This window comes from Fusarium oxysporum, genomic scaffold (genome assembly GCF_000149955.1).
Source record: "Fusarium oxysporum f. sp. lycopersici 4287 supercont2.63 genomic scaffold, whole genome shotgun sequence".
Classification (NCBI taxonomy): domain Eukaryota; kingdom Fungi; phylum Ascomycota; class Sordariomycetes; order Hypocreales; family Nectriaceae; genus Fusarium; species Fusarium oxysporum.
This window is the reverse complement of record NW_017264863.1, coordinates 27,131-35,908: the sequence shown is the minus strand read 5'-3', so window position 1 is coordinate 35,908 and position 8,778 is coordinate 27,131. Positions and strand designations below refer to the sequence as shown.

Genomic DNA, 8,778 nt, shown 5'->3' with positions numbered 1-8,778 from the left:
ATTCTCGACTTTGGGATCGCGCCAAAGTTCATACACGATAGATTTTGGAGTAAAGCTTTCGGAAAGAAATGGCACACGATGAGATGGCATTCGTCGTCATCCACCTTTTGCTCTGGGCTCTTGTCGCCGGTGCAACACCCCCACCGTCGGTCATGCCGCTAAAAGCAACGGCGAAGCACGCAGAAAGATAGACCAGACATGGCGGTCGCGTCTGCAAGTTGATCATTAATGAAACCTAAATTTGATAATGCGCCTGGCTGCCAGGGAGCGTCGGCACTTATTCTCTGGGCACATTGAGAAGCGGATGCACACGGAAGCCACATTCGTAACATTTCACACAGAAGTGCTTTGGACAGGAGGATATCCAACAAAAGTCCGTGTCCATTAGTCGTCCTTGGTGATATGCGTGATGTTAGCCCGGGCAAGCTTAGGCGTCGTATAGTAAGAGGGATCAACGGCGCTGCCATCGTCGGTGCTCAACTGGCTCGTGGGAGTGATCCGATGAGCTCTACATAGGTCAGCCAATGAACATTTCATCAACAAGCTCTTGCAGAAATGCAACTTACTTCCATAGATGATCTGCTGCAGAAGATGTGGTTTGCACCGAGAAAAACTCAGCGGCGCCTTTGCTGTCACACTGGCTGCAGCACCACACATGACCGATCGGTTGATCATGGTGATTTAGTTCGATCAAGAATGTCCCATGTGATCTGACCTCGCTCTTCCTGCCTTTCGCACCCTTTCGAGCTAGCGAGTCTTCATGAACGAATCGACGGTTCTCCCAGAAAATCTTGGGGAGGTCCTCAATGGTCGGGTTTGCGGATAATGCCACAACGGACGTCTCTTGCAACTGCTTAGCCACGGTCCGGGACTAGACTAGTCGCGAGAAAGCCGAAGGAATCGGGGTCGGTGTTGGCGTCGGCGTTGATGTTCACGTTGCCTGCAATAGGCATGCCGGGGACGCGAGTGCGAGCTGAAAAGACATGCCTTATGTTGAGATGGGCAGGCAGGAGCAGTATTGAGGGATACGTTGGCGTGACGCGCGCGACACGATGGAAGCGAGGTCGCAGTGTGTTTTGGATTTGTGGGGAACAAGGTCAAACGAGATTGGCTGTGTTGGTAGATACAGGTTTCCAGACTTGGCGCGACAAGGGTTTCTTAAATACCATTAAGTAGCATAGAAAATATAATTTCTTAAGCCCTGGCGGAGGTATTAGTTTTTTAGATAAGAAGAAAATCCTATAATTATTAATTAGAGGTATACTTTTAGATTATAGTATAATTAATAAATAATTTAGTATTTATAGATATAAATATCTTACTTTTTACTTAGCCTTAAATTTACTAAAAATAGCTATCCCCGTTTAGATTCCTTCCTATTTTCTTAACTTTCTTTTTAATTTATTATAACTCTAATGCCTTAATAAAAATAGCCTCATAATACCTAAAACTATATTACTATTTTACCCTAGGAATTATTTTAATAAGCACCCCTTAATAATATTTCCTATAATATAAATAAGCCTCCCCTTTTTATTTTCCCTTTATATATATTTTCATAGTCTGATCTTTCGGCTTATTACAAAGCCATCAAGGAAATGTACAACAATATGCCGCAAAGGGACCTATGAGTAGTGGCGGACTCTCCCCGTGGGCACCTTTAATTCAGCACGCTTTTGCCTAGTTCCTCTGCATTGGGGTCTAGACCCCCTCGTCGTGGATCATTAGCAAGCACAGCAATCAGAAGACCCCTGAACCTAACCTGGTTAGTGGCGTTACCCAATTCCAGCCATTCGCAGCCATGCTACAGTTACCTCTACGGAAAAGAAAAACTCAAATAGGAGCACTAAGGCGAGACTGACATGCAACATGAGCGGAGGTTAACACAAAAGTCCGCGTACTTGTTAGATGAAATAGGCTAGAGCCTTGGTATGTGACCTAGAAAGGAGGAGAAAGGAGGAGAAATCCGGAAATCCCGCTTCCTCGAACCCAACATCATCATCATTTTGAACTGGTCATCAGGAGGCAGACATCCCAATAATGAATAAATACATAATATTGCCATATTCTTATGTATTCATACAGTATTGAACACCGACAGCTTCCTCTCCTACAACAATCGTTGTTAATGAAGGGTAGCTCCACATCTCAAGCATATGTATGTCTAAACACAGTGTACGCGCTTGGACGTAGCTCATTTACAGCTTCTCAAAGTACTTACCAGACCTGTGCCTGTCAGACATTACGTGTATTCGGTCCATTGATCCAGATTGATATATTCATGTTGTGTTGTGTTGAAATCTACCCCTTAGAGGTTTTACCATTTCGGTTGTAATCTTAGAGTATCTCTGCTTGCACGTGAGACCCCAGCACCTATGCAACAGTGCCTGGTGAGTGTACTTCCAGTTCGCACTGTAGATCTGTCTCCACTTCCCCGGATTTGCGCCCGGACCTCCAGGCAGTAGCGTTACTTTTTGATACCGCATTCGTGCAGGCAGCAACTGCTTACGCGCCCATATGACGGCTAAATTCTGACAAAACATCTGCTTACGAGGTAGAGTCATGTACCCAAGCGTCTCCACTTTGGATTTTACGAAGAGGATGTCGCACTGAGCGTGCTTTAAGGGTTAAAGTAAATGTATTGAGCAGCAGCAAATGTGTTGATTGATTGTTCCTGAGTTGTCCCTTGTGCGGGGTATTCTATCCCACAGAGTCACTTAAAGCATATAGCTAGATTACTAATATAGTTGTTTCCTGAGGCCGTGAAGATCATGCCTACGCTGCAACAGAGGACGTTGTTTTGGAGCGGAAGGAGGAAGTGTTGTTGGAATAACTGATGGTTCCCCCTCAACTTCAGGATTAAGGTTCAAGATTGAAGTTAAAGTTTGACGTCCTAAAACTCAAACCGTAGGACTGTCATCTAGGACTCTAGGATTCAAGTCCTAGAATGAATCAGTCGAAGATATAAGGTCTCAAGGGCCCTTCGACTGCAAGGAGTTAATAAACAACCATCAAGTCCAATAAATATTTTCTACTCACAACTACTGCATAATACAAACAACAAGTGCTCAACACTGCAACAAAAGTTTAAAGCTTACTATAAGTAACTCTAGAGGTATTACAATATAATGCTTGAACTGTGTATAAGATATGTTATTTATATCTATGATGCGGCCGAAAAGCTATATACTTGCCCACCCACAACTTACTTAAAAATTTCATGTCTAAATATTCACTCCTATAATATTTTGCCAACCCAGAGGTTACATACTCTTAAATTTGTGGTAGCAGCCCTCCTGACTTGTATATAAGGACTGTCAGATGGCAAGAACAGTCCAGTCTAGCATTTTAACAACACGGCTTCAGGCGAACTTATTGCCTACGTGGACCGGTCATATTAGCTGCTGGACTGGATGAAGAGAGTTTTTGCCGACGAAGTGCGCCGTTAGAGATTCGTAGGGATTCTGAAGCCTATATTCTGTATTTGGTATTGAAGATAGCTATAGCAAAACCCCGCTAGTCTGGACTCTTCGCGACACCAGCCGTGTTGTCGAGGAACTTATGAAGTTCAGTGTTCATCGGGGAAGGTCATCATTGGTGACGATGATGCCTATCTGACGCTTAAGCCTTTCTCTCAGAAGTCAACAGAACCCTTGTAGTACCTCCCCAAGCAGATCGTCTCACAACAAAGTTCTGGCGTGACCCTTCAAACATGAGCTAACCCTAAGAATAAAAGGGAAGAAATGCAAGAAACAAGGGGAAGGATAAGACAATGATTTCTACTGCTTCATTCCGACCAATTCCAGGGACTTGGTCCACAGCTTGGCCTCCTTCTCGTCATCATACGTCCACGAGCCATACCCTGGCGCCCAAGGACCGGCAGCAGAATCCCACGGCTTAGAAATCTGGCAATCCTCAAGGTACTTGCCACCTTGTCCTTCCAAAGCTTTCGACGTAGTAGCCCATACCGTGGCACTAGCACCTTGCTCAACCGTCTTGAAAATCTTGGCGAGAGTCGGGTCCGACTGGCTTGCCGCAACTTCCGCTTCAGACATGTGCTTGTATAAGCCAGTACCCGTAGGACCAGGTTGAACACTCCACGCGTGTAGGCCATTGCGCCCATAAAGGCGTTCAATCTGGTTCGCAGTCCAGACATTAGCCGTCTTGCTCTGGCCGTAAGCAACCCAAGGGTTGTAGTCGCCATCGAGGTTCAAGTTGTCAAAATCGACCTCGGCTGAGCGATGTGCAATTGAGGACAGAATAACGACGCGAGAGTTGAAATCAGCTGTAGAAGAAGCTAACAAGGCTGGCTTCAAGAGTTGGAATAGAAGGAAGTGGGCAAGGTGATTCGTGCCGAACTGAGTCTCAAAGCCATCGGCAGTTCGACCTTCCGGCGTCATCATCACACCAGCATTGGCGATAAGGACATTGAGTTTGGAGCTCATCGACGTGAATTCGGCGACGCAAGCCCGCACACTTGCGAGGGAATTCAAGTCAAGCTGGAGGAGATGAACACGGTCACTCTGGGCAAGGTCGCCAAGGGCAGACCTCGCCTTGTTCAGATCTCTGGCAGTGAGGTACAGACTGGCGCCGGTCGTTGCCAGGGTACGCGCTGTCTCAACACCTAGGCCAGAGGAACAGCCGGTGATGAGAATGACTTTGTCCTGCCATTTCCCTTCAAGCCCCTCATCCTGGATGATTTGAGAAGCAGTAGGGCGAGCGTCACCGGGTCCAGCTGGGGACTCGTGGACTTGGGCGTATCTAGAAGTCATAGTGATGAGAGAATGTTATATGGATATAAGGCTAGGAGCCAGGAAGGCTAATGGTTGTTGTTCAGGAATCGAAGAAATAGTGGTGAGGACAAACGAAAATCTCTGCTGCGCAACCCTTCCATTTTATAGAGGAGTAGGCGGAGTTTGTGAAACTCCGCTGATAGTGTCGTAAGTTTTTATTCATGTGCCTGGTTTCGGTGTCTCCCGTCGACATACTGATTGGCCAGATTATGATAATGCTAGCAGGGTGGCGTGTGCCTGAACTACGATAGAATCGGGAATCGTGAAGCGATGGAGGATAAGTTTCTGATTGCAGTGGTGTTTAATTATTCAGCGCTCCAGACTCTTCTTAGCTGACAGAGAGCAGGGCGGCGATAGCGTCCCGAATCATGCGTAGCCACGGGAGTCCATCAACACAAGGGACATGGATGGACTGAAGATGATGTTGTGCATATGAGGTTATTATATAAAAATCTAATAGGGAAGAAAAAGAAAAGCTCGTTCACATTACAAGAATGAGTTATTGAGGATATGAAAGTATTCTTGAGGAAAAGCAGCAAATTGGTTGCGAGAGCGTTTCGTTGCTTCTCTAAAAGGTTGTCGTGGTGGTAAATGGAAGAGAAAGCTGGGAAAATACGAAGGAAATAGGGTTGGGGGGGGCAGCAGTACTTAGCAAATTCAGTGACCCATAAATAGTGGGTCTTAAGTAGAACAGAGCCGCACCTATAAACTCTAAAACTTCCAGAGGTCTAGTTACCCCGTAATTGGTTATTAGTATAGGGACAATTTGTAATTATGAAAACTGAACTTACCCGAAAAGGATTAGACACTGGTTGGAATAGAACTAACGTTAGTTGCGGACGTCGTATCTAGCCACACAGTCCGCCTGTGCCTTGAGGGCGTTGACGGAATTGCCGTCAGCACGACAGCTCTGGTAGAGTCAAGGTCATGAGGCATTACCGGTAGTTCTACCGGTGCGTCGTATGCGGATACCTATTCTGGCGAGTGTTCGAGACCTCCCACATCATCTATACGACATGCAGATTTAGAACAACTTAGAGCTGCTGGTCAGTTTGACTGTGTGTCCTTCAGGCCCACATGGTTCCAGCGTGAATCCTTTAGTATACCTGGAAATACATAACCCTTGCTGATCAACTGAGGAAGGCAACACTCCTTAGATTTTTACTATTGACATCGCAGCCTGTGCATTTAAGTTTCTTGCACAGGCCGAAGGGCCAAATAACGAACACCTGCTGCTCGACCTGGAGCTACTATCCTATAACGACGTCAGCACTCTTCATTTGTCTATCGCGGTGCGGTAGCTGAAATTACTGTCTGAGATTTTGACCAATTCTTGAAATGTTGACTATGGTGCAAGCGCAATATTAAATCGACGCGCCCCGCTTAACTTGCAACTTGTAATATAAAGTCCAAGACCGGTGACATCAGCAGTTGAAAAGAATCATAAGCCTGATTCTCTTTGAATCCCCCCCAGAGCTTGGTGTGGCACCTAATATTTGCTCTTATAACCCTGGTGAATCCAGGATCTGGCAAGTCACTATAAGAAATATCCCATTGGTTCATGGCATTATGCCCACTCTTGATGTCGCGTTCGCCCGCTAAGCTTGATCAGTCTCCGCCTTCCGCCTAGTACTGAGTGGGATCCTCCCTGCCACCCTCCCCGCCCATCCCGATAAACCATTGATCCCCCAACTTCATTCTGACAGGAACCGAAGGCATGTAGGGCCAAATGTGTGTCGTGCTTCTGGTGGTAACAGCCATGCATTTCACACTATGTTGTGGTATACAGCGACGATCCGCAACGTATTAAATCTGTTTATCCTCGTAGTACTTCTCAAATATTCAGACACACAAAACACCTATCTAGCCGCTTTCCAGCCATGGCCATATTTGAACCTAAGTTCAAATCTGAAATTCAACAGGTGACGGACTAATTAGTTTGATTCTGATCCAACCAGCCCTAACACCTCGACAGATGATGTATATCGCGGGCGAAGATCAATATGCTTCGTCAGAAACTCTCGGTCTTATTGAACGAATTGTTAGAGATCAAGTTGTCTTGATGGTAACCATTTTTACTCTGCTCCTGCTAGTAATTTATATTTACTGATTCTGTTATGCAGCTTACGACTGCAAATGACCTTGCTGCCCGACGCGGCTCCCGAGTCTTCTCCAATAATGACCTTAACTTCCAAATTCGACATGACTCAGCCAGAGTCGCACGACTTCAAAACTTTCTTCGCTGGAAGAGCATTCGCAAGTCTGTACGCGACGATGACGATAAGGGTTCATCAGAACTCGCTATTGCAGAAGCCGTTACCGAAAATGCCGGCAATGGCCCCATGCCTCCAGACGCCACAACTAGAAATACAGGATTGCCAGCAGTGATTCTGCCATGGGATATCCGGTTTCTCCTTTCAGAACAACGACCAGGAGGCGATGATGACGAGGATCTGCACGCCGAATCCAATGAAGCTACTCTCGATAAGCTGCGTCGTGCGGACGAGAAGACGAAAAAGATGACCGCAGAAGAATACGTCACGTTTTCCGAGTACCGACATGCGTCTTTCACCTGGCGCAAGGTGAAACGGTTCCGTGAGTGGTCTGGCTTAGGCGTCATCGCTGACCACAAACCCACAGATGATTCACTAGATATTCTAGGGTTTTTAACCTCAGAAATGGTGCAAAGGTTGACTGTGATAGCGCTGTTAATCCAGCAACAAGAGGTGGGAGGCTGTCAATGTTTGAAGGGTAAATCAGTCTTCTCTACAGACGATAAGAGGGAAGGTCTTTTTACTTCACCCAACCCTAAAAGACCGCCAATTGATACTCGGCATATTCGTCAAGCTTTCCATGTGACTCAGACGAGGGCAGAAAGAAGGAGAGTCAAGTTGTATAGACCGCCAGCTAGGAAGACGCTGTGGTTAATTTAGCTTGGTTAGTAGGGTCATGATCGGCATGCCCGTAAAAGTCTGAGAGATGTGTTAACTTTCCAGGTTAGGTGGCATAAGCAGGTGCCAAGACTCGCCTTTCCATATGAGGGGGCGTTTTTACACCGTTTTCTTACACAATAGATAAGTGAGTTCTCTAATCATATGCACACCAAACATACGTTATGAAAGTATTCTTGGGGGAAAGCAGCAAATTGGTTGCGAGAGCGTTTCGTTGCTTCTCTGAAAGGTTGTCGGTGGTGGGACGAGAAAGCTGGGAAAACATCAAGGAAACAATACAATACAATACAATTTATTACGCCCGGCGGGCATCAAGGAAACAGTTTGGGGGCCGGGGGAGAGGGCAGTACTTAGCAAATTCAGAGCCCCACACAAGTTGGTCTCAAGTAGAGCAAAGCCGGGCCCACAAACTCTAAAATTTGTTGAGGACTAATGTTACTCCCTAACTCCGTAGTTGGTCAACAGCCCACTTATGATTTATTATTATGGAAATTTCTCTCATCTACAAAGGATTAGACGCAGATTAGAATGGCACTAGTTACAGGCCTCGCTGTCACCTATTTAGCCACGCAGTCCACGTGGGGCTCGAAGGTACCCGTCCGGCGTCTTACCACTCTTTCTGCATCTTTCTTGTTGACGTTGATTATTGGGTTGTTGATGACAAATTCTCGTCGGTAGCTAAAGGCCCCTGGTTTGTGGTTGGGAGATAGGTAGCGTTGACAAGATTCCCGGCAGCGTGACAGCTCTGGCCAAATACACGTTGCGGTGCTCTTCAACCGTAGAGTCAATGGCCATCAAGCATTCGCCTACTGGTGCGTCGTAGGCGGGTTACCGATTTGGTCTTCTGGCTGGGACTAATGTTTTACGGGAGTATCGGAAGGAATAAGTCTCGCTCTTTTCACTCACAGCCTGGAATGGACCAAGACAGGTGAACACAATGTCGGCGGCGGTCCGAAACGAACTGAGGAAAGGACAACCGTGTCCACAGCTACTCTTAGGCGTCGGTACCCCCTGAAGAGCTCCTCGATGACAGC

At 46.5% G+C, this 8,778-nt stretch overlaps 3 protein-coding genes across 4 annotated transcripts; all 3 read right to left on the bottom strand.

Moving 5' to 3' along the window:
* Window positions 1–384: 384 nt before the first annotated feature.
* FOXG_22906 (uncharacterized protein) lies at window positions 385–953 on the bottom strand (the record flags this gene model as incomplete). Its single annotated transcript, XM_018403327.1, has 3 exons — window positions 385–508; window positions 567–843; window positions 878–953. The coding sequence occupies 3 exons, from the start codon at window positions 951–953 to the stop codon at window positions 385–387; spliced, it is 477 nt and encodes a 158-aa protein (XP_018258756.1).
* A 2,181-nt stretch (window positions 954–3,134) lies between these two features.
* FOXG_17650 (oxidoreductase) lies at window positions 3,135–5,391 on the bottom strand. Its single transcript, XM_018397661.1, has 2 exons — window positions 4,989–5,391; window positions 3,135–4,929 (listed from the first exon to the last, which is right to left on the bottom strand). The coding sequence occupies exon 2, from the start codon at window positions 4,770–4,772 to the stop codon at window positions 3,780–3,782; it is 993 nt and encodes a 330-aa protein (XP_018258755.1). The 5' UTR covers window positions 4,773–4,929; window positions 4,989–5,391; the 3' UTR covers window positions 3,135–3,779.
* Window positions 5,392–6,851: 1,460 nt separating this feature from the next.
* FOXG_22905 (uncharacterized protein) lies at window positions 6,852–8,044 on the bottom strand. 2 transcript variants are annotated; one of them, XM_018403326.1, is made up of 3 exons: window positions 7,822–8,044; window positions 7,591–7,765; window positions 6,852–7,527 (listed from the first exon to the last, which is right to left on the bottom strand). In XM_018403326.1, exon 3 carries the CDS (start codon window positions 7,411–7,413, stop codon window positions 7,021–7,023), a length of 393 nt encoding a protein of 130 aa, XP_018258754.1. In that variant the 5' UTR covers window positions 7,414–7,527; window positions 7,591–7,765; window positions 7,822–8,044; the 3' UTR covers window positions 6,852–7,020. The 2 variants fall into 2 exon arrangements, with proteins under 2 accessions (XP_018258754.1, XP_018258753.1); XM_018403325.1 differs by having other exon boundaries at window positions 6,852–7,765.
* Between the last annotated feature and the right edge of the window lie 734 nt (window positions 8,045–8,778).